General features: G+C 38.4%; 1 protein-coding gene across 5 annotated transcripts in view; it reads right to left on the reverse strand.

Moving 5' to 3' along the window:
* Positions 1-3233: 3233 nt before the first annotated feature.
* The window catches only part of PIK3R1 (phosphoinositide-3-kinase regulatory subunit 1), a 60611-nt gene continuing 38089 nt past the window's right edge, over positions 3234-25755 (reverse strand). For 3 of the 5 annotated variants that reach the window (XM_052775761.1, XM_052775760.1, XM_052775762.1), the window contains 11 exons: positions 24927-25128; positions 24648-24727; positions 14218-14320; positions 13446-13544; positions 13140-13320; positions 12548-12673; positions 11356-11498; positions 10904-11080; positions 10732-10800; positions 8208-8378; positions 3234-7791 (listed from right to left, as the gene is read on the reverse strand). In XM_052775761.1, the coding sequence (XP_052631721.1) occupies positions 7602-7791; positions 8208-8378; positions 10732-10800; positions 10904-11080; positions 11356-11498; positions 12548-12673; positions 13140-13320; positions 13446-13544; positions 14218-14320; positions 24648-24727; positions 24927-25128 (1541 nt within the window). In that variant the 3' untranslated portion in view covers positions 3234-7601. Of the gene's footprint in view, positions 7792-8207; positions 8379-10731; positions 10801-10903; positions 11081-11355; positions 11499-12547; positions 12674-13139; positions 13321-13445; positions 13545-14217; positions 14321-15698; positions 15888-17901; positions 18222-24647; positions 24728-24926; positions 25129-25755 lie in introns of those variants that run through there. The other 2 variants (XM_052775764.1, XM_052775763.1) reach the window with 2 other exon arrangements.

A 25755-nucleotide genomic window follows, 5' to 3' on the forward strand; every position in this document is an offset into this window, starting at 1 on the left:
GACAGCTGCTGGATTTGCATTCCTTTTGTATTTCCACTTCATGCTCTTTCAGGTCTCTACTCCCATTCAGCCTCACAACATACAAGCTGCCAAGAGTTGCTGTTCCCACCTTTTAGATAGGTAAAGCTTACACGTCATTGCCCTGAGTGCAGTGATAGGCCTGAGGGCACGTGAAAGGCAGCATCAGTATGAAGCACCGCCATGGGTGCTGGCCAGGCAGGTGTGATGGATCACCTTGTCACACAAACCAGCCACACGATTCCCTGCAGGAAGGTCACCAAATGTTGACTCTTGATGTGTCTGTTTCACCTAATATCCTGTGGACAAATCTGCTGAATTAGTTCTGGTAGTAGCAACACTAAAAAAAATGAAAAGGAGTAATCCAGCACCCTTCACAGAACATTGTTTTACACCAAGCATAAGATGTGCGGAAAAATAAAGTAACCATGTAGGAAACAAACATTTATAGAGGAAGAAATGCTCTCAGGTATGAATTAATTTTCCTTCTTCTCGGGCTACAGTCTTCTAACAAGTTAGGAATACCAGGCACACAACAGTGAAATCATTATCTGGATTAACTACATTCATGTCCTGTTTGTTCAAAGACCTGAGGATGGCAAGTTTTAGATCCTTTTGTGTGATACCTGTTAAGTTTTTCTTCTGTCAATATTTGCACATTTAAATCAGTGGCCTAAAAGCCTCCTTTTTGAGTATGCAAAGGTAATTTTTTCATAGAGGAAAGAACAGTACAACAAGAGGTGTCCTTGCATTGCTGTTCTGGCAGGAAACATGGCCTGGCGCAGCCATGGATAAAAACCTGCTTTTTCAAAGAACTGTCAGAACGTTTCTGGTTATCCGATTGCTGTTCAGAGGTTAAAGTGCTGGTCCATGCAAAGATTATCCAAAGTTTGAATAGCGGCTGATCTACTGATGTCTGTTTACTCAGAAGGTCCCTACAAAGTTTCTATTTTTGGTAGTCTGTGTATTTGAGGACATAAGTCCTCAAAGGGATTAGAAAACCCCCCACCAGAACCATGTCCTCAGCAGCACTCCCACAGATCATGCTTTTTGTTGTTTCAGAGGCGATAGGAAAGGCCTAGTGCCTTTTGTACAGCCCACGTCTGACGGGAAGCATGTCTGACCCCGCTCCCCCACATGCCGTCCTGCAGGGAAAGCAGAACTTTCAGAACGCTTATTTTTAGCCTTCTTTCCAGCCAGGGATGCTGGCAGGACCTCACTGTGTGCCATTTCCTCAGTTTCCACCCTCTAAATGAGGGCCCCTGTGGGGTGTCAGGCCCCTGTGGGGTTTCATGACCCTGGGGAAAATGTCAGGTGTATCCTAAACATAACCATCTCAAAAGGGTCCCTGTGCGAACAAGAGGGGCTCTTCCCTGTGGCGTAAGGAAGGGCCGCCTCTGCGGGAGGCCATTATGGGCAGTGAGAGGCAGCCCAGGGCCTCAGCAGGGCTGTCCCACAGCCTGCCATTTTGTGCCTGGCTGCCCCCACCTGCAGCCATGGGAGTGCCTGTGTTTGTCCATGCAGAGCCGTCCACAGGCACCCAGCTGGGCCCTGCCTGCCCCCCCTGCGTGGCCTGTTTGCTTTACGAAGCCACCCTTCCACCCTGGCCAGCTGATCAGCGCTGGCATATAATTTACAGTGGGCCCAGTCTATTCGCTTAAGAAAGGCCCTCCCTGGGTGGCAGGGAAGCCCGGGTGCCGGGGGCTGGGGTGGGGTGTGATGCTGGAGGCTGGGGCGAAGAGACACCACCCGTCCCACCAGTGAAGCCCAGAAAAGGCTGCAGTGAGAAGTTTTAAAGTTTCCTCTTCCTTTTTGGCTTTGCAGCTCAGACAAAGGGATTTGTGTGAAGTTACTCGCACACGACTTTGCACAAGTCAAGCACCTTGGGGAGAAAAAACACCACGACGAGCATTCCCAAGCCTTTAAACATATCTCACCCCCTTGTAGCTGCACAAAGACAGATTTTAGCAGTTTTTCATATTCCCTGTGAGAAATGACCATCAAGACTTAGCAAGAAAGCAGAGAGAGAATGTAGGGGTGTGTTTGTCTGCAGATAGCAAAAATAGAATGACATTTTTGCAAACTATTTTTCCAGTCTGCCAAGAGTGATTTCTATACAACATATGATACAGGCAAGAAATCTGCAGGTCTGTAGATTTCTGCGGATTATGATCAGCCAGTCTTAATTTCTCTCAATAGCTGGTGATGGACAATGTGTGATTTATGACCTAGGTAACCTGATTTTCAGATGTTTAGCTCTATGGCTGCAGAAGTGTTTGTGTTGCTTAACATCGGTTCAGGGAGCAGGAATAAGATAAACTTGGTGTCTGTTGAAAAGAATCAGCTTACTCACTGAGAAAAACTGCAACCTATACGTTCACTGGAGATCTAGCCTCACTTTCTATTAAGCCATCTAACAATATAATAGCCTTTAATCTAAGTTTTTTATAAGAATGTCTAAGGGCCAGTGACAATGTTGTGATTATTAAAAATTATTTTAAGCCTGTGCTACCTGAGTACCTCAGTCAGGGGGTATTATGTGACTAGTGTGAGCAAAATGTGGGCAGATTTTGGAATGGAAACCTTGGACAGAATGGGAATAGGAATCTCTTTCTGCTTCCAGAGTGGCTGGCTGACTTCTCTGGAGGAGCTCTCCTGGGGCAAGATATGCATGGGCTCAAAGAAGTCAGATACCACACACCAATAACGAGGGGAAGAAAACAATGCTCAGAATTGGTCTTGCCCAATCGCCTCCTTACTTAATCCCTCTTCTTCATTCTCACATTGGTTTTCACTATTAGATGCAGCCATGAAGCTGGTAGATGACTTCTAGCTACGAAGGCTGACAGGCTGGCTTCATGGAAACCAGTGACAAAATGGACACTGATTTCAGAAGAACCAGAACTTCATCTGAGTGTAATAGGCAAATCACAGATCATGAATGTTGTGCTGTTTTTGCAGGAGTATGAGATGACCAGAACTGTCATTTTGGCACTGTTTGGCACGAGACTGTTTTGGAGCTACTCAACTACTCCATTCAGTTCAATACATAGGATGGCTGTGAGTCAGCTGAAATTATTTGCTCCCTGGTTCCCTCTAATAATATGAGCATTTGGGTCTCATTTTCAAAGTAGGCCACATACAGACAGGAAGAGTTGGCCAAGGATGCTGGTAAATAAACATCTCGGTCCTTAGTGAAGCCTCAACAACTGAAATGCAGTTTCAAAACAACTTTTATTTTGCTTGAAGACTTATTACAATTTTTAAAGCAACTTAAAAACAAGACACAGCTCCATCAACTCTATAGCTTGAACAAAATTTCAAGGAGGCATGTTTTCACTGTTGCCTTGTAAAGGCAATTTACAACCCACTTTACCCTCCACCTCCTCAAAGACCATTTTAAAACAAAGTAATCTTAATGTTTTAAAGACATTTAACAGAACAGAGCTTTATTTTTAAAAACAAGAATAAAAAAAATAGCAGCATCTTGGGCAGCTAATGCAATCTCATTAGGACAAGTGCAATGTAACGTTACCAACTCCCACAGTGCAGTTTAGTCTTCAACTGCAGTAAATACAACATGATTCTACATAAAAAATTGCATTTTGGAACCTTGTCCCATGGGAGGCATTGTGCTTTGAGCTGCCCATTTCTAAAGTGACCCTGAAAAAAAATAGTATCAGGATTCACTTTCCCAACTTAATACCATGCATAGCAAAAGCACTGTGTGAAAATTGGCAGAGGTTTTCCCCATTAGAAGCATCTGAATGTTTTCCCAAGCATTATTATTTCATTGCCAATTACAAGACAAAGCCATTTCTTCACTACAGAACAGTTGACACCAAATAGAAAATGTGAAGATTTGGTTTTACAGATTGCTTGACAAGATTTCTTAGATAACTGAACCATACAGACAAGCTTTTTTTTTTTTTTTTTTTTTAAGAAAATATCCAACAACACAGAAACTCAGTTTTCTAACTGTATTTGGAAACATGCTGCACCCACAAAGGTCTAGTGTGCATGTGTGTGTGTCTTTAAACAAAGTTAATGATATCACTTACTGAATTCAGCAAAATGATCATGTTTGGTGAAAATGCACCTAAACTGGGATCTATTCATACATAAACACAGCAAGTGTGCACGCATGTGCACAGATACATATCCCCAAATCTGCAAATTCAAATTTCAACTTAAGGAAATCAGAAACTCCTAATTTTGCTTGTGGGTTTTGGTTCTCTGTGTTACGTCTTGTACCTTTCAAAGGCCTTGGGAAAGTGCTGCTGCAGTGCAGCGTAACTCAGGGATTTAAAGTAAAATAAAATTTCCCCAAACCAAAGAAACGTAACAAAACAAATCCCACCCTTGAATTATATTAGATGGAAAAACTACATGCCAATAGAAATACAGAAAAGCACCGTGTTTCTTCAGTTATATCCACGTGCTTTTTTTCTGTGTATATTAGTCTGTTTGAGATCAAATCAAAACTGGAGTGAACAATATGGTACATTAAGGACAAACAACTCTGCAGTGAATAGGGCCTTTGGCAGGACTTAGCTCTGTGCATTAAGGAGGGAGGGAAATGCAGAGGCCACACAATACATAAGTACCAGTGAAAACCCACTCATGCCAATTTGAGGGCGTAAGTGATCCTTGCAGATTGCACAGACCCTGTGTAGGCAGAATATCCCCTTAAGAAGCCATAAGCACTAATCGTTACAATATAGTGCTTATTTCTCATTGTTGCTTGTGCAAGAAAAGCAAGTGTCAAATTTGCACACACACTATTTTTTTTCCTCTGCTACAGCCACAGATGAAGAGAAGTTGTACAGCATGACAGGAACAAATGATACTCCATCCTAGGCTGGGCATACTAAGGATATGGCCCACTAACATAGCAGAGGTTTTATTAATATGAGGAAAATTAGATCCAAATGCCTTAACTACAATAAAACTTCTTGACAAATGCTACGTGAAACATCAATTCAGATTACATATATTTTGCTTATAGAGAAAAAAATACAATTTTACTCTTAAAATACTTAACATTCAAAAATTAATATATGTCCAAAGAATATCTTGAATTGCTACAAGTGTTAAATTGTTGTATATTGAACTAATTTGTAACTTCAAGCACAGTAGTATAACTGGCATGCTAGCGTAGTTGTTGGTGCTTTCATAGTAAAAACCAGTTATTAGTAAACCAAATTTACATGGTCCTACAGGCCTGAAAAGAGTGTGGAATGAGGAAGAGAAGGGATGAAGACTAAACTTCTCTTCAGAAAAAGCATTCAGAGTAATTTTATAAGTGGTGACTATCTTGAAACACTAATGTTGGTTAAACCTTGTTTCCTGATATAAATTCTACTAAGAAAATACATCTATAGGAAACCAAAGACAACCCACCAAAAAAAAAGCACAAAATCAAAATAAAATCAAACACCTTACAGCCTCAGAAATGAAGGAATAATGTAAAAATTAAAAGATAATATAAAAACTGCTGGAGACTGGCAAATTTCTTATTATTTCCAATAGCTTAATAAGCACTGCATACTTTGAATTAAAACACATGTATCTCTAAAACAGAGCTATTATGAGAGAGCTCCATGGGTCTTACTCTTTTGATTGTGTGTGCAGCTCTCTTTAATAGTAATGGGTCTTGCCTTTGCAGCTTGGGGGAAGAATAAATTCATATGTTCACTTAGTCAAAACTTTTCCAAGATGTCTGTGAACTTCATTACTTTATCAGTTTGCAATGTATGAATTTCCTCAGTGGTAAGGACAATAAATAACCATTGCAAACCACCCACAGTGAATTGTCCCAGTATTCTTAATAAGTTTGCTTTAATGGGATTCATGTGTTTGTTTCCTTTAACTAAACCATAATTCTTTAAGTCTCTGGTGCCTGAAATTATAGAAGTGTTCACTTTGATATTGCCTCAGTCTACAAACTTATGAAAATAAATCCAAAATGTTAAATATGATAGCCTAATCATTTTCAAAACAGACATTTTGCAGTCTTAATTAGCTCTATGTTGTATCCAAACGTTCTCAGTAAAGGTAGGAGCTTTTTTTCCCCAATACTACTCCAAAAAACAAACCTAGGCAACAGATTAGAGAAACTTCCTTCATATGAAATGAAAATACTTTTACATGCTGACAAAAATTCTGCCACTGTAGGTCAATAAGTCATTTATTTACTATGAAGAATGGATTCATTCTGAGATCCAAACTATCTACGGCAGTAGCCAAATTTCCCGGTTTTTCTGCAATCACTATCAGAGAAGGATACACAATTTTTTGTCTTCCAAATCCAAAGACAATCATGATAGAAGTTCAAAATGCTTCAAGAAGCAAACATTGTGTGGTACCGTATTCTAAAGATATCTCTGAAACAATATTGTTGGACTCAGTGATATTTTGTAATGTCCATATATTTTTAATTGAATAAAGCAGCTTTGAAGCTTATCAGGCACTGCCCAACAAAATATTTAGTCAAAAAAAAATTACGAACTTTTAAAATTTTGAGCTAGTAGCTCAATATTCTATAGAAAGAAAATTGTAAAATATTTCATAGTTTTAATTGTGAAGCCAACTCTTGCTGACTTCCTGTACATTTTAAAAAAAACCACAAACAACAAAATGAATAACAAAAAATAATAATCAGAAAAAATATTCTCAGGCAAAAGAAAGAAAGAAAAAAGAAGACAAGGAAACAAGAAAGAAAAACAAGCTTAACCTGTAGATATGCTTGAGAGAAGACTACAGCCTAAAGAAAATTCAGTATTGCATAGCATGGTCTAAGAATTCAGCTTTCAGCAAACAGAAAAGGGAAAAGAGAAGCAGTTTGGTATTGATAGTTTCCATCAATGATAGTTAGTCATCCAATACTATGTACATTATTATATACTGTATGCCTTTGAAAGTCCTGTTTTCTTCAGTCTTAAATATATTCTTAAAACAGGATTTTTAAACGTCTAAACAAAACACTTCCTGGCACTTTGCTATTACAATTTCTCTGAACAACATACTGTAACTGAAGTCCTTTTAAAGTGTCCCTTAGAAATGAAAGTGCCATTCTGCTACATATCATTCACCAGAAACCAAAAAATCCACAATGCTGTGTGTCTGGATCCACTGAGTGCAGCAACACCAAATCCAAGCCAGGTTGTGACCACGAAATTCCAATAACCAAATGACAAAGACATCTTATACCTTGTGTCTGGAGAATCCAATGTTCTAGCTGGTAAAGCTTGAGAAGTGGTCGTAAACAAGCACCATGGTTAAAGGCCTCTATGTCCCTGCAGGGAGATCAGGTTCGGATTTCTTTCTCTTGTGTTTTTCTTTTCTCAATTTAAAAAAAAAAAAGCACTTCAGATTAGAAACATACGTTCACAGCTTAATACTGTAATCTCTGCCACTGCAGTTGTAAAGGAAAGCTCTAGTCCCATCTGAAGACAGATAGCTTTGATACTGCAGCTCAAATTCTTGAGTAAGGCTGAAAGGAGCCTTTTCTCTCCAGAGGCCTCAATGTTGTCAAATCTTTCCTTTAGAAAAAAACCAAACAACCCAGAGTATTAAGATCTTCATCGCCTCTGCTGTGCATATACCGGGTAGGCTAGCGTGACATTGAGAGAGTCATTGTGCTGCACAAGTGATGTGTGTTGATAATGTAGCACCAGTTCTTTGAGCGAGTTGTACAAGTTATATGGCTCTGCAAATCCATACCCAGTAGGTGTTTTGTTTATCACACAGTGCTTTACTTCTCCATCCACCCTAAAGAAGAAAAAAAACAACCAGTTTTTAGTTTGTCAGTACAGTAAAGTTAAGCTAGAAAATAAGGTACTGGCAATAAATCTCAAGATGCTAGTCACTACATAGAATTCATGTCTTCTGTGGTGGGATAATGGTAAAAGCCTAGGTTAAACCCAAATTCCCAGCTTAGGGAGGCAGGAGATAGGCAGGATGTAGCAGCTGCACAGAAAGGAGTGCATCCGTGTGAGGCTCATCTGTGGGAGTGGCAAAGGTTTGAGCTGTGTAGGAAATGGAGCAGCAATAAGGATGGCCTCAGGACTTCTTGTTCTGCTCCTAAGGTCCAATGGGATCCATGCATATGCAAATGTCTTGCTGCCCCTGGCTCAAGGTAGGTCCCTCAAATGTTGGTTACATCATTCACAAATTAGGGTACATACACAACAGAGCAGGCATAGCAGCCTTGTTTGCTGCTCTCTCGAACAAGGAATGTTCCATCTCGCTTTCCCCGCAGCAGATTTTCAGCTTGGCTTCTGTTGATATTTCCCACATTCCACGTTCTTTCATCATGGTGGGGCAAGTCCTCATCATCTTCCACCATAGAGTATTGGCTGTTGAAATAGGACAAAATGTGTTTGTGAAACACATAGCAGAGCAAAATTCATGAATTAAGTAGTCCCCATTTCACATTACTTAAAAACAAGTAAGTCAGTGGTTAGTAGGATGCCTCCCTGGTAAAACTGGGGATTGTAAACCATGTAATACTGCACCATTCAAACCACTGAATAAAAATAAAATTAAAGTTCTGGTTCTTGTTTCTTTTAAAAACACTCATGTAAATCTGAAGAAGGATATAAAAGGATGCTGTGCTATCTTTCAGAATCTGCTGTGAGCACTTCAGTACTTCTACCATTGCTCACTGTTTCGGTAAATGGCAAGCCCAATGAAATCAATACCCTCTGAGTCGGCTTCATTTCCAAAGATCAGAACACTTGGTCAGCAGTGAAAAATCATGCAATGTATCAACTACAGCTGCTGCTTAGGAAAGCTATGAACAGTTGTACAGGTAGACAGGTTATTTATTTATAGGGGAGATGGCTCTGTGGAAAGGGTGGAATAGTAGAGTGCCTTCTATCTCCCTATAACCATATTATGAGAAGAGCATATAATATAGGGCTTTCTCTATCAAAACAGCCACCAACTATAAAGCTGATTCAGAGTTACAGAGAACCCTCTGAGCTAAAGCCCACCATGAAAGAAGATGTCTCTGGATCAGCTGTGTGGACACCACTTTGAGATTCTGCAGTTCCAGAGCTCCCCACTCCCCCAGCAGCCTGCACTAGTGGGCCCTGCCTCTTCTGCTCAGCTTGCAATCAGTCTGTGTTTGGCTAATGCATTTATTCTCTCTGTAATAGGTTTTTAATCAGTTTTCCTTGGTCTAAGAAAACATGACTTCTCACTCATCCACATTCTCTTTCTGAAGATTCTCAAAGTAGTCTACAGAAGTCAGCAATCTCACACAGAACTCAATTTTTCAGAAAGAAGCAGCTTTCTTTTGTTTCAGATGACAGTCTCTCTAGTGCCTTATCCCACCGTACTCCTTTGTCCTACATGATATTCAAATGCATTCAGCAATGGCTCTATCTTCAACCAGCACCTAGAGAAAGCAATTCACATTTTTCCTGCTGCTCATTATATTGTTTTTTTCTGCATTACAGCTTTAGAAAAAAAGTCATATTCTGAAAGTTCAATTTTTCAGCAGAAACCTGAGCACTTACCAGACTCAGTGGCAAGGAGAATCACAGAGTGAGAGAAAAGGAAGATTTTCTTTAAACAGTTTCACTTACTATTTTGATGCTACGCTAAAACCATGGTCTGGCATTATTCTTTGTCTACTGTTTAAGTGATGGGAGTACTACTGGAAACAGGTGCCCACATATTCTCCATCATACCATCTTTGAGCTGTGCTAAGGCTTAGTGAACAACATGGTTTTAAAATGTGTATGCCATTTTTATCCCCTGCTTCTACCAGTGCAGCCACAGCAGAGATGCATGATTTCCAGGATAACAGTATGAGACTCAATAAACCAAGCCGCATTAAAATAGATGTGGGCAAGCCTAGAATATAGATCCACTAAACAGTCATTGTCAGTCTGCTGCTTTTGCTGTATGTTCAGCCAGGCAGGCAGCATAAAAGGCATGCACAAGAAACTACAAAGGCAGAAAATGTTGATATATTACTCAGACAACTTTGGTTTTCTATTTGTTCATTCTTCACTCTTAACTACACTTTTGATATTATTTTGTGGCTTGCTTTTGTTTAAATTTGGTCTACATTCACACCACCCAGGTGCTTTTTGCTTTTTTCCCAGGAATGAAGTGAAACGTATTTACTAGCCAAGCCCCTCTCAGAACTTAGAGTAAACTGAATTGCTTGAAATAACAGAACACTAGCCTGCCACTTCCCAGAAAAATTAAACAGACCACAGAACCAGAGAAGGACCACTCTTCAGCATATAAAATTTTATCATCTCCAATAGCAATGTGGTATACTGATGTGGGTGCCACTATACTAGATAGCACCATGGTACCAACATTTGAAATTTGGAAGAAGCCTGTCCTTGCCTAAGAGACCTTATGAACAATTTATCCATCCATATGGCATCTCTATAAGATACTAACACCTTATGATCTTCATTTTGCTGGTAAGAATAAAGACATAGGTTATATTCTGGTGCTTTGCTATAGTAACTTGATTATGCACTTAATGGAGCGTAGGGGGTGAGACAGAGTCCTTTCTAATACTTGCATTATGTAGGCTGCCATGTGTTAACAGTGTGCATTGTTACTGGAGACCTAGGCTTGGTATTTCCTCTGTGTGGTCCAGGAATTAAATATGCTTTATCTCACTTTTGTGTAAGATGATTTGAAATACCAGAAATATTTAAATCTTTTAATACTCACTCTTCTGTATTTTCATTTCCAAGCCATTCATTTAGCTTCTTTTGCCGAACACCTTTTTGAGTCAGCCACCTGGACAATAAATGCAAATAAAATTAATGTTTAGTCACAGAAGCTGGATACCAATAGAAAAAAAACCTTAAAAATTTTTTTGTTAATTCATAATGATACTCACATCAAGTACTGATCTCTTGTCTTCCTCAGCTGTATGAGGTCTGGCTTAATGCTGTTCATACGCTTGTCTATCTCTCTATACTCAGCTGCTTGCTTCTTTAAATCCTCTTCTAATCTACGCCTGCTGTCCACAATTTCACTTATTCGAGACTTCAGTTTTTCATAGTTGTGCATAATTCTGAATGGAATAATGTGGTAGGTTACACTCTGATGATGTGTTATTCATGATTTTCTAATTTGCTATTTAGCAGTGTAGACACTTAAGAGAACAGATTATTTCTCTAGATGTAGCTATACATTTTGCAAGTTCACATCTACCCCATTTGAGTCTTTTTTGCTTACAACTGAACAACTTTAAACTTGCCATCTTGCTTTAGTTTTAGGCAGATCTATACTTGGCATTGTTTCTTCTTTCAAAATAATACAATTTGAAATGCAAATACAAATACTGACCTTTGTATTTCTTTTTCATTTCCTTCCCGTTTAAATTTTTCAATGTATTCCTTACTGTATCTTTCTTGTGTCTGGCACTGCTCTTCAAATATTTTTATTGTTTCATTAAATGCTTCAATAGCTGTTCTTTTCATTTGAATTTCCTGAAAATAAAATAATTGTTATTACAGTTGTTATCAGACAGAGGGGATGACTTATTGGTTGTATCACAGAAACACTTCAGTATATTGTAAAAGAAGACTTCAATATTCCTTTACCAGAACGCATTCTGTCTGCAGAGCCTTATAACACAGAGAGAACAGCCCTGTGCAAAAGGCTACCGTGATGAGGCTTTCCATGCTGAGGTTTTCCAAGAAAGAAAAATTGCTAGAGAAAGAGCTAGCTACAATCTTTGTTTGGTGTAAGTAAATTTTATTTGTGACCATTAGAGCCTTATGGCAATGCACTTTGCCCTTTGTATCAACTAATGTCCTTAAGAGGCACATCTGACTTTCTGAAATGAAAGTGTGAGATACTGGCCTGGACAGGTCTCAAGAGGTCATCTAGTCCATCCTCCTGCCCCTACATAGGTAGTCGATAGCCAAGTCTTTTAAGTCATTGCCTTTTAAGTTTGCCTGCACTTCTTTGACTTTCTTCAATTATTTTCAGCCATATTTCCTGCTCATTTTAAGAAGCAGTCTTGATTCTGGGTCTGTAAAACTGCACTAATTCACTGGCACTTCAAGACTTGGCTAATAACTGATTAAGTTGAAAGGACAGAAGCATCTTTTTGTTCCTGCACTTTACCTACACATGCCATCTCTCTACCCTGCATAGATGAAACCAGACCCTTCAAAAACTAGTAACAAAATACAGCGCTTCCCTGCAAATGTGCCTTGAAAGCCGTAACTCGGCTTGATGAGGTCAGTATGCAGAAGTATTGCTAAATCACGATAGTTCTGTGCTGGCTTTGGATGCAGGTGTCAGACTTTGGCACAGGGTGGGTTGGGTTACAGGTGGTGACTGTTCAAATGTGAGTAAGCAATTCTACTATATGGAGCAAGCACATCAGGTATGTTTTCTCTTTTGGGCAACAGCAGTGGTGGCAGGGAGGAGAGGAAGATGGAGGAAGATGGCAGTATGAATTTACAATAATATTCTTCTAAATCTACAGAAGTCTTCCACTCTCCCTTTTGTTTCAAATCTAGCTCACCTGAGATGTTCTTGTGTAGTCTTCATAGAGTCTGTCATATTCTCGGCTTTTTTCTTGGAACTGGGTATTATATTCATGTAATTTCTTTCCCACTGCTTCAATGCTGTCCTCTTTTACAACTTGATCCTGGAATGATGAGCAGCAGGAAAGACATTCCATAAAGAAACAATTATATTGCACAGATTTTCAGGATAAAAGTGCTTAAAAATGCCTAGATAGTTTCATGGTAAATGTGACTCCTCTTTCATCAATATGGATATATAATATGCTACATGCATAATATGCAAATGAGAAGTTAATGACAAATAGCAATTTTGCATTGCAAGTGTTCGACTTTATACTGATATATTTCATCTTTAATGAGTGGGATATTTATTAATGTAAGCTTATTTCTTAATATGGTATCTGCAGTATTTAAAGTTTTAATTATTTATATGCAAACCGTGGAGTTGGTTTTAAAAAAAAATACCCATTTTTATACCCACTTTATTTTTTCTAATATTAACAGAGCTGAAGTTCTTCATGATAAATGACTACCCAGTCTGCAGTAATTTCTATTTAAGTGAAACACAAAGAAAATAGACCAAATTACCTGCTGGTACTTAGATACTGGATACAGTAATTTTACATCCAGTTTAGGATTATACTGGGCTAGAGATTCATTCCGGTAGTGGTTTATTAGCTCGACCACAGAGTTGAAAGTTAATGGGTCAGAAAAGCCATATTTTCCATCTCGATGAAATATTTTGATTAATTTGTTATTTCCTCCTTTCCTGCAAATAAAGTTTGTTGAAAAGTTAGGCATACTTCAAGTACTATTTCCTAAAGAACACTGTATTTTAAATGCAGTATTGCATTTTACTGTCAAGTATTACAAACCTAGCGTAACTAATCTTACCTTAGTGTAAGCGTGTAGTCCCCATGCATTTTGGTTGAAGCATCTCGTACCAAAAAGGTACCATCAGCAGTGTCTCGAAGCTTCTCGTTTACTTCTTCTCTAAAATGAAAGCAAAAGTAACCAATCATTTCAGCTACTTCTCACTCATTTATCCTCTTACTGTGCTCTAAATTCTTCTGTTTTAAAATAAGTGGTTTTAGAAGCCTTCTTGATCTCCATATTAATAAATACAGTTATTTAATAGCTTATTTAACATTGCTGGAGAACAACTGGAATATAAAAATATTATATTCTATGTCCTCTCACGCTGGACAAAATTATATTTATGCAAAGGTCTTTCTGCTTGTTCATACAAGCCTGCACAATTGGAGTAGCCAGTGCCGGTCTAAAGTACCTATATATAGTACAGTTAAAAGTGTTGCTAATATATGGTACTTGTTAGTCTGGCTTCTTAACTATTGCGCCTACAGTTGAGGTTCTGGATGAAAGACAGGAAGAAAATACTTATTTCTTGGTGTTGTCCTTTCATGCTAGCATTTCATATAGCTGTCTTAAAGTAACAGAACAATTATTTCACATACTACATTCTAACTGACTGCCAGTAATATTTTAGTCATGTTTGGAATAAAAAACCGTAATATGTTTGTGTTGGAAAATATCCTAAAATGGTTCTTAGAACTGTAATTTTTCTATACTTAAGCATAATATATACACACAGAATAGCATAGCCATAAAGCCAAACATAAGAAATACATGTCTTGAGCTGATTTACCTTGAGATATCTCCCCAGTACCATTCAGCATCTTGTAATGACATGTTGTTATTCATGCTGTTGTTAGTTACAGTATTAGGTTTCGGTGGCTTAGGAGGCAGTGCTACAGATGAAAGGGAAAAAAAAAAAGTTGATTATAACTCACTGGAAACCTGACCATATATTCCTTGAAATTACACATTATTACAGGAATGAGGAAAAAAAAAAGAAAAGTTACAAAATAGAGTTTTCCATCACTAACAGTCTTTAAAAGACATCAGAGGAATCAAGATATTTTACTGAAAACAATATAATTCAACAAGAAAGATGTACATTTCAAAGAATACTCTTGCAATAATATATTTTAAGCAAAATCTAACACCATACTCATCTCCTCTCCCTGTGAAGAAAGCATTTGAGAAAAAAAAATTCTGAAGTTTGCTTTTATCTTCTTCCACTATCTTCAGGTGAATATAAATAACAAAACATAGAAAATTTCTTTTTTTTTTCTCCTATGTCATGATCTTAGAAGAATATTGCTGCTTCCTCACCTAGAAGCTGAGTAACAAGAGATGCAAACCCACAGCAATACTGTGTATTTTAAGCAGAAGAATTGGGGTTTTGTGATCCTCAGCATTCTGTGTGATGATTTGCCAAAAAAACACTTTAAGAAACCCATCTGTGACCCAAATATCCCTTGTGTTAATCTTAGTATCCTACAGAATAAATAGTGTTCCAAATGCCAAGACTGATTAAAAACCACATCCCCCTTTTCTCAATGTCAAAGCTGTATATGTATACCAGTGGGTGCCGGAGAAGATACTGCAGCACTCCTGACTTATTAGCAAGGGGGACTACATTGGAATCAGGATTAAAAATCCACCCAGCTCATTTAGTTCTCCAGTAACTACATCATTCCTTACGGATGTCCCTGTCCTATATATTATGATAGGCTACAAAATACAATGTTTTAAAGTCGCAATGAATATCAAAATAGCATAATATTTTTATATGATATGAAAAAATGATGTGATATCAGGTATTCAATTACTATTGCTAGATTTTAAAATCTGTTTTTTCCTCAAACAATCCAAAACAATGATTTGCAATCACTGTTTCAGGCAAGAAAAGTGTTACTATAGCATCTCCTTTTAGTCACAGTGTGGAACAGAGACAGCAAAAATAATAACAAAAGAAATACAAAATTTTTGATATAATAGTAGAACTAGAATGACATCTGACAGAATAAAATAAAAAAACAGGTAAATTCAGTAAAAATTCAGTTAAGTAAGCAGACAGGTATTTCTACAGGTTAAGATTCTAATTACTATAACCATGCACTAAACCACAATTTAATTCTAATTTATGAAAGAAAGGAAAAAGAACAACAATTTGTATCAATGTCAAAGTAAAGAAATCCTAAATATCCACTAAGAATTTTTCAGCAGCTATTGTAAAGACCAAAATGAATTAAGTCTTCCATAATAAGACTGCAGTTTTACCTGGTGGATCCATTTCTATGTAAAACATCAAGTCTGTGCCACAATTTATATCTGTCTTAGGATATTCTATATCCAGTTCTTCCATATTCCAAACAGTATTGTACATTTGTATGAGTTTCACTGAGTAAGCTCAGACACAAGAAAAGAGTCAGGCTCTCTTTGTAATGGTGTCTTGGAATTCATTTTAAAACCTATAAGGGGCTGCACTGTAACCTATTACATCATAATCCTCAGCCAATCATGTCAAAATAATGTCACCAGACCACTCCTGTTTCATCATTTTGTTCTACATTAATCTTAAAACAATTTCAGTTTCGGAAAGAATCTACATTTAGCAGAATTGCAATATAAACCTGATATTGCAAACAAAAGGAGCGAGTGGGCTCTCCTTGCCGTGTTCGTGGCTCATTTTCCTGACTTTGCAGCATGGTACAGTCCAAACCTGGCAGGATGACAAAAGGCTGATATGCTGCAGCACGTAGCTCTTACACACAAGCACACACAACACATGCACACTCACACACAGGGCAGCTCCCTTTAGAAGTAGGTCGGTCACATCTCAGTTGCATTCTCCTGTTTGGATGCCTGAAGTTTACCACTCAAAAAGGTTTAAAAGGCTTCTGGACCTACTGTACATATTAAAGATGCAGAATGGAAAAGAGCACGACTGTGTGTGTGTGTGTGTGTGTGTATCCAACACACACTCATTTTACATATACATACACACACAGACTTATATATCTCCTCATAATGAAATATGGATGACAATTTTAAACTGTGCAGATTTCTATTATTTTAATGGACACACAGGTCTGATATACTTGATATTATTATATAAAATGCACTTACTGCAGAGGTGTCTTCCCCCCCTTATAATTTTGTAATAAAATACAATTCCAAACGATCTAGATTAACTCATTTTGAAATCTAAAAACCAAATATTGTAATCTTACATTCAGCAGACTTGCCTAAACTGTGGAAGAAAGTCAAAACTGAGCAAGATCTTGAAAAGTGATTTTGCTGAACATAAAAATCCAGTCTGTCAGGATACACAAAGATTTAGTCTGCCTTTTCACACTGTTTCTCTACCCTGTTCTCATTGAGATATTTATCAAGTTAATTGTTTTTAAAAGCAAGAGTCCCTTGTCAGTGTCTCATTCCTCACTTGACTTTATGTCATCAGTATCCTCCTACCATTTAGAAATATTCCTTCTTAACTCCCCCCCATCGCTGACTGTAACTCTCTCAGACCTCTTCGAAGAAACATGCACAGAATAGACTATTAATTCCAGAGCAGAATGCTATGTAAAGCAATGTGAGTGCTTTATACTTGCTATAATCTATGGGGGCAGAAAACCAGATACCAAAAATAACCACAACAAAGAGTAGCTGTAGCAACTATCTGTGCCTACATCGTAAGAAATCCTGGTGCAGCTGAAATGTGCTCTATCTCACAAACACTCATTAAAAAAAATTAATACAATTTATATCCTTCCTAAATATTTCACACATACCTACCCCTGCTCTGTGCCCCTCAGCAGCTTACCCCTTTTAGACAAGTATTAACATACAAGAACATGTCTGGAGTACCAACAGCTACAAAAAAATGCATGCTGGTTTCCTTTATATGTTAACAAGCCTAAATTCATTCTGAAGTAGACTCTCCCCTCCCTGCTTAGGTAGACATGCTCCAAAGATTCCTACCATTTCCAAAATGAAATAGGATACTTAAAATTATCCCAGACACAAGTCCAAACACTGAACTTAGAGGTTTAGCCCACCTGCTACCCAAACAGTTGAGTTGCCAAGGCAATTATTTAAATTAAGTTATAAAGATTTCCTACAAAGACTACGTTGCTGCATTTAGGTCTCATGTGGGATCAGTAAGATTTTTTATTCTGTTGAATAAAGGCTTTTAGGAAAAATTACTTCTCCAGGGCTTCACTAGTGGCCAAATTTTGGACTGCCTACACTTGTATAATCAGGTTAGTGCTCAGCTCAGACCAGCCTAGCTTGCAGGCAAGAAAAGACAGGAGGCAGACAGGCAATTCCCTGTTCCCTGTATAACCTGGGGAGGTACTGAGGTACTTGACTTTCATTCATGTATCTTAAGACCATGAAAGCTCTACCTGGTAATCAGTTACAGTACAATACTTCCACAAGGTGATGAAGAAAACACACACATAAATTCAAAATCACTTACTTTGTAAATTATGCATCGCAAATGCTTGCCCTTGTATTACAGCCTGAAAATGCAATCCAGTAACTTGAAAAATTAATTGGTTTCCTCTTATAAAAATCTTGCTTAAACCCACCCCAAAACTCCTTTTAGTAAGAAGCTTCTCTGAAGCAATGAAGAAAAAAAAAATTCTGAAAAAGAGATTGCTCTGCTTTCCAACCCGTGTTCCACAAAAATCCCTAAAAGAGCTGTAACATGCAGTGAGAAAATCCAAGCCCTTTCTCTCTTCTTAACTGCTTAAAGCTCTGTGCTGTGCAGAAGGTATCCCCTTACTCTGGTTCATCATTAAAAAGTGAACCTGACTTTAGTACTGTGGAAAAAAAACCCAAACCACCACCCTTGGTAGCTTGCACGTCTCTCTCAGATAAAGATCTTAGTTTCATGATTAACTTGGGCAGGTTCAAATATTTGCTGAGCCAGGGATTTCAGGTGGGGGAGGGGGAACCAGATTCAAAGTAAAAGTTGTCATCAGCTAACAAGTGGCCAATGTAGGGCTAACTTTCTCATTTCAGCTAAGTAAATGAGAAGACCATTGTAAGAGGCCTTAAAATAGTCTCTGTCACTGGCTGCTGAGTGCAGTATTAAAGTCGAGAAAAGCACCATCAACAGCCAAATACAGGAAGTGGCTAACTAAATGACTGCAGAAAAAAACCCCAGAATCAAAATCTTCCTTGAAAAGAGCTGGATCTCTCAGAGCAGCCCTGTGCAAGAAAAATAGCCTGCTTGCAAGCACAGCATTGCCTCCTACACACTCACACTGGATCGCAATTACAGGTGCTGCTTCAAGACCCTTAGCATGACACTGTGAGGCATTTTATCCGTTTCCTATAAACTGAAAACAGTAGAAAAACCACCTGCCTGTATCCATGGTGTTTTCCAGTATGTCAGGATTGTTCAGTTCTTGGGCAGGCAGGCAGGAAAAGGGACTATACAGAGAGGGAGCCGTTTAGGTCAAATACATTTTCCTTGCCTTAGTGTTTGCTGGAGATCAGACTTGCTAAAGGAACAGAGCAGGAACTGAAGAGACTGCTCCCCTTTGCCTACAGAGGTCAACTTCTTTGCAAGCTATACTTCTACGAGGAAATAAATTCAAAGGGGAAGGAGAAGCAGACCACAAGATTTAGTTCAGAGAAAGAGGAGAAGGGGATTAATATTTTCTTCCCACTTGTTGGAAACAGTGAGAACTCCTAGTAGCTCTGTTCCTTGAGATCTGCTTGTGCTCCTTACAGCAGTCAAATGGCATTGAAAAGTTTTCATCTCCTGAACACTCCACCTACCAAAATCCTCCTATGCTACAAAATACCACTTGCACCTAATAATGAAATCCCAAATATCTGCAGTACATTTTTGATGTTTTACAGTTGATTGATTAGCTTCTACCTGTAACAATCCCTTGCTTTTCTAGTTTTAGCCTTTGCCTACTTGAACAATTGTCAGTTCTATATATAATTTAAAGCAGCACAGTCATAAAGGTACAGCCTACTTCAAATGGAGATGGTAATCTGTGTTTCCGAACTAATCCAACTTCTGGCAGTAACTGATATGCCTCCTATTTACTGTTAAAATTACAGAACGGGTTGATAACACTTCTTGGTTTATAGGGCCACAATACAGAACCATATTCTCAAAGGAGAAAAGACAACCCAAACCTTGTTCACTGAAGTGTTTATTATTTTAAAAAGCACAGATATCCACACAGAGGTAAAAGATAAGGCTTTGTTCCTAAGTCCAATTTTTTTTTGCATTCTAGTGCCTTGTGCAAAAATGAGTACCTAGTCATCCTGCAGAAGGGAATCAAGTGTCTTGTCAAAAAAAGATACTGGCACACACGTGCATTTGCACACAATTGCCCTATCTTAACTTTTATTTAAATTTAAATTTCAAAACCTTGAGTGGTGCCCATTGAATCTATACATTTGTATTTGCAGAAAGTCAGCAGCCTACTATCTTTTGCAGTCATACTCAGTGTTCTTCTACCCGTGAAGCATTTTTTTTCTCAAAAATGATGTATGAAGCAGGAAGAGAACTGATCAGGTTTGACAGGCTTGCATGTGCGTGTTACACATACTTACATACAAATACACACACATATCAATCTGTAAAAAATTGTAATAATGTCGTACATGTTGTTTCAGTTTTACCACATACTTTCGATTAGGTACTGAGAAACATAAAGCACAGACTACTGTCAAAACCAAAACCAAGAATACAGCATTCCTAAGTATGGTGATTAACAAAGCATTTTGCTCTCCGTTAAATCAGGTATAAAGCCTGAATTTTATTAGCTTAGAAGGGGAGCCCTCTGCCGGGTGATGCGCGGACGCGCAATATCCTCCCCGTGCGGCATCAGCTCTCCCCGGGACAGACTGCCTTCTGCATGCTCCAAACCACACTCGGCGCTGCTGGCGGTCCAGCCATGCCCGTGACAGGATGTAGAAAAGTCCTGACAAGGGACAGCATTCCTACATGTTTGTTTGTGTCCCCAAGACACTACCGACAGGACTGTGGGCTGAGCCTGACCACTGCAGCAGTCCAGGGGAGCTTTGTGTCCGATTCCAAGAGGAACAGATCAGCCTTTACACTCCCCTGCTCTGGCTGTTAACGCTACCACACTTGCTAATATTTTGTGCAGCTAAAAGTAAAGTGTCTGCATCTTGGCAATACTGCCAGGACTCTCACCCCATCCCTAGCAAGTGGGCAGTTACGTGTAAGGCAGTCTCACTACCTCACTCGTTCTTCGCTATGACCCTGTGAGTACTAAGACCTACCTCTTCATGCTTAAAACTGCACTATTTCACAGCTTGAGCCATCATTTGCAATGTTATTTACAAGCCTGGGAAACAGGAATAAACTGGGATAGGCAATGGAGACGAAGCAGCTCAGCTTGAGTTAGTACGCAGGCTATGAGAGGCTTCAGTTCATCCGTACAGGACGGCAGCTCCTTCCCGCCGCTGCAGTAGCTCTTGCTCTGCTCCTCACCAGCCTGGCTGCCCACAATGACACCAGCTCCGCGTGTCCCCTCGCTCTCCCGCCACGTCCCCCTTCCTCTTTGCCTTCCTGCGATAAGACACACCTCAGTCTCACAATGCCACTCCATGCTCTTAACACCCCCTGACCCTGAGAGGACCCCCATTTCCCTGAGCTCCCCCCCAAATTACCTCCCAACTCTCCCATTGCCCCAGCTTCCTCTATACGACCCGCCTTCGCAGCTGCCCGCTCCAAACCAACCGTGCTGCCCCAAGCACCTGCTGGGCCCCATGGACGGCTCTGGGACCTGCATCCAGGGCAGGCCTCCTTCAGACAGGAAAGCCAGGAGTCTTTACAATCCCTGAAAATTAACTGAAAAAACCATCTGGTCTTCTATACCTAAAAATATAGCCTGTTTTTCAATATCAACCTCTAAAAGCACACACGCCTTCACACCTCTGTATGATGTATGAGATTCTGTGAGACACAAGCAGCACTGTTAGCTATAAACTGTTGTAATTAAGATATTTTCTTCTAATACTACTGTTTTGAAGAGCATATTTAGAGACATGGGCTTTGTTTCTGATTGTAAAATCAGCATTACTCTTTAAATTAAAGCCTGTGTAGCTGTTCATCAAGTTGGGGTGTTAAAACGGGATGCTACATCACCTAGCTTACCCACTAACACCATCTTTTGGCTCTCCCACTGATAACCCCGAAGAACAAGACAGGAATCAGAAAATGGGTCTGATTACCAGTTATTCAAAACACCAACCATTTCTCCAATCTTAATTCTCCTGCAACATTACTTTGTCTTCACCCACCACACACATAGGCACAACGTGTATTTTAACTTTAGTACTTTAACTACTGTGGAGGGCTAAGCACTATTCTAATTCACAAACTAAAACACACAGTTTGCTGTTGAACACTGTGACAGAGAAAAAAAAATTCAGTCCAGAGTTGTTCTGTGACAAAGAAATCAAGTAACAGCCTAGGAATAACTCCTGTTTTTGAGTTACAGTGTGCAAAGCATCACACTAGCTATAAAATGACCAATTAAAGATGCCCAATTTAAGATACCAATTTTAAGATATATTAAGATATGAGGTCCAGTTGCATACTTTCTATTGCTTTGAGGCAAGGATAATTAGTGGGTGATGCAATAAAAAAAACAACCCCACAGTTGTGCAAAGATCTCCTCCCTATTCAGATCTGTTATCTCCAACACTACATTTAATGTAGCTAGGTACTGTGTAAGATACCACTAAAACTTCATGCACAACTCGTTTTAGACAGAATGTTTTCATCCAGGCTTGAGAATAACAGAAAGAAAAAACAAAGGAGGAAGCTATCACTCCAGCCTGTGAAAAAGAGAAGAAACCTGGCAGCATTGGCTTCCCTGTTATCGCTTAGTTGTCATTACATTATTTTCAACACTTAAGATTCTTTCTGCTTAAAACCTCTTGGCTTCTGCACTTTAAAATTCTATTATAGACTGTAAGTCTCAGAACATTTATATGACAAGTAAGTTAACTTTTCTAGACATCTTCATTTTATTACAATGTCTCTAAACAATTTTTATGGAAACTCAAGCTACTACAAGCAATAATCTTGAAGATGATAATTCTGAAAAATACATCTTAGAGTCTTCCATGAGAACTATAAAACCAGAGCACTTCAGATGATCAGGTCACTGAATGATTTTGGTGTGGAAAACAGACTTGTGTCCTAATTTGGCAAACTTACATGACATACTGTTAGGACTCAACTTTTGAAAATTATTCAAGCGCTTTAGAGGCCTAAGAGCAGAGGCTAGCTAACCATAGACTACAAAGCTTGAAAATCTGTATCTGAGTTTTTTTCAGCATATTAATAGATGTGCAAATGTTGTACTAAAAACATTCCACTGCCCAGGATGGACTTTGAAATGCACAGGAAAGGAGTTCTATTTTTGTAACAGATCATATGAAAAATCCCAGGAGGACCCTCAAAATAAACTATTGCATTACAAAGTATTAATTAATACAGAAGCAACATTAAAACCAAGCAGATGTTAGATTATGGTTATTAATGTAGTGTCAAACCCTATAAATGTGATGGATACAGCCACATTTCTTCAAGCACTCTAATGATACTCTCAAGATGACTAGACTCCTTGTCCTTATTAGTAGTTCTAACATCAACACCTTTCACTTTTATGCTTTCCTTACATGAAGCAACTCAGGACATTAGGCAACCAAGTGATCTCTCACTTTGAAATGTAAGAACCTCTCACTGCTGACCCTACCTTTGTAACCTCCTAGTCAGTGCCTCTAGCCATATAAATTTACATGCGCCAAAGCATTAGCAAACATATAATTTAAAAAAATGCTATTAGCAAACTTTTTAGAATATTAAAGGATTCAATAATGTATTTTGCTTTTTAAGGCTTATAACAGGTGGCAAAGGAAAGAATTCTTTAACAACTTAGCAGTTATTTGCTGATTCTTAGTAAAATAGGACAAATAGTCATAAAAGTTTGGACTCTCCTGGTTGTTACGAAGCATTAGGAAGAAAAATACACAGTGGTTCTGGAAATGCCTGCTTAACAATTTTGACAAAATGGAACAAAATCAAATAGGTATAAACTAGTTGAAAATAAATGTACATTAAATGTTAGGGAATGGTTCCTAACTAATAGAGCTGACAAGGTTGGGAAAGCCTTCCAATCAAAGCAGCAGGAACAAAAATCTTAGCCATTTTAAATTAATCATCAGTAGTTCATGAAGGGGATTATACAGTAAGCCTAACTGAAATATGAGAAATAAGGCATTTTTCTGCTGCTGTTTTTCTGCTGCTGTATTCTAACTCTTCAAATCTTAACCAGCCCTACAGAACCTACTGCCATGAACTCCACCTTGTACTTTGAATAGAGAGGTGGGAAAGCTACAGCCTGCCCAATGTTCTGTTCACCATTGCCCTATCCTTTGTTCAGATAGTCTCTGTTACTAAGCTGTAAAAGGAATTACTTTAAGCTAACAGCTAAAGTCTCCCTGCATTAAGTTTCCCTTGCACATAGTTAGCCGCTCTGCCTTGCTCCTACCAAATATTTGATTTAAAAATGGGGATTTTTGCATAAATTAGAGGTGGCTTTTACTGTTTGTTGACTAAATTAGATGCTAACTCACAGAATCAATACAAGTGTAATCTAACTTTCCTGAATGGGGTTTTAATATTTTCCATGTTGTTTATTGATATCGATAAATAAATCTTTTGAGTCTCTGGATTAAAAAATACATATATGTAAATAAAGGGGGAAATCCTACTTTCTTCCGATGATCTCTATGGGGTATTGTAGTTCTAAGAAAATTTGCCTGGGAGTAAAGTGAAAGTTAAATAAAATCTCCAGAATTTACACCGTGCCACCACCCCCACTGTATGATATGCATTCTATTGGTTTACAGGTCTTAAAAATTCATGAATTCCTCTTTGCTGTTTACTGAAAAAGAAATGAAAGTCCTAAGGCTGTACAAACTATGAGTACTAAAATTATCTTAATGAAAAAGACCATTTCTTATAAAACAAATGTTGCACACCACTACAGAACATACGAACAACTTCTACTTAATTCTGTAAATCTGCACTTTTGCATGAAGTTTGATTAAAAAAGAGAAACAACGAGCATTTACTGTCTGTAAGTTGAATTTTAGTATTTAAGAAAACAATGGTATATAACCTTTAAAATTAAAAATAGTTTTTACCTGGTACAGGCTGTCTCTCATTCCATTCACTTGTGATTAAAACCTCTAGGATTTTTATGTGGTGTTCAGCATTATCAGAGCTGCAAGAGATGGATTAGGCAGTAAGAACTAAGAAAAATGCAAAAGTTTACATGAGATTTATTCAAAAAACATTGGAAAAATTTACAACAATGCCCTCCACATTAGAAGTAAGGTCAGAAAATTAATTCATTAAACTTACTTTTGTATATAACTAACTCATATTTGGAGTCCAAAATATAATAAAGATGACCCACATACCTTGCTATCTGGAATTTGAAAAGCAGAGGGCTGAAAATTTCAGCCAGAGACCTTGCATTCAGGAGATTTTTGCTGGAGGCTTTGCAAACTCTGAGGAAATGTTTGAGCAAATACTGGAGTGTGAGCCAATACTGGGGAGGTATATTTGGAGACCTGATGAGTTTCTTCAGCAACTGACCATATCCCTCTGAGCTCTGCACTTCTGCAAGCAAACACATAAAAGGCTCTTGATATCAGCACAGGAACATTCAACAAGTAAAATGAAATTGTATATAACGCCTTTGGAAGCATCAATTTTACAGAAAAAAAAAATTCTGTCCTTCATTAGTGCTGCAAGACTTCTTTCTTCTTTTGACAAACGTGAAATGCTCAGGGAAGAGTAAAAAACAAGTGTTTAAAAGTCAAATGGAAACAGATATGCATTTGGGTAAAAACCACAATGTGTTCAGAGTGTACTGGTAGAAGTCTGTCTTGTGTTTAGCGTCACACATGATTGGGTAATTCTGAGATGCACTAGATAAGTCTCACAGGTGCTGTTCTAACTTTGAAGGTTACCAGTAACAATATCCTGTCCTGAGATATATAACAGAATACTTGGCCCATGTGCTGAGAGCCTGTAAGCTGTACTTGTTTGAAATGACCACTGTAGATGATGAATCTTACATTCATGTATTTCTCACTTCATAATCTGCAACTCCCAACGAACTGCAGAACACCATGACCTCTAATACATTTACTTTGTCAGCACTGATAAGAAGTTAAAAATTAGCTTTCTGCATACAGATCAGACCTTGATTTCCCCCCCCAGTTTTTCTACAGTCATTCTACT

Source organism: Harpia harpyja, chromosome Z, assembly GCF_026419915.1.
Source record: "Harpia harpyja isolate bHarHar1 chromosome Z, bHarHar1 primary haplotype, whole genome shotgun sequence".
Lineage (NCBI taxonomy): Eukaryota > Metazoa > Chordata > Aves > Accipitriformes > Accipitridae > Harpia > Harpia harpyja.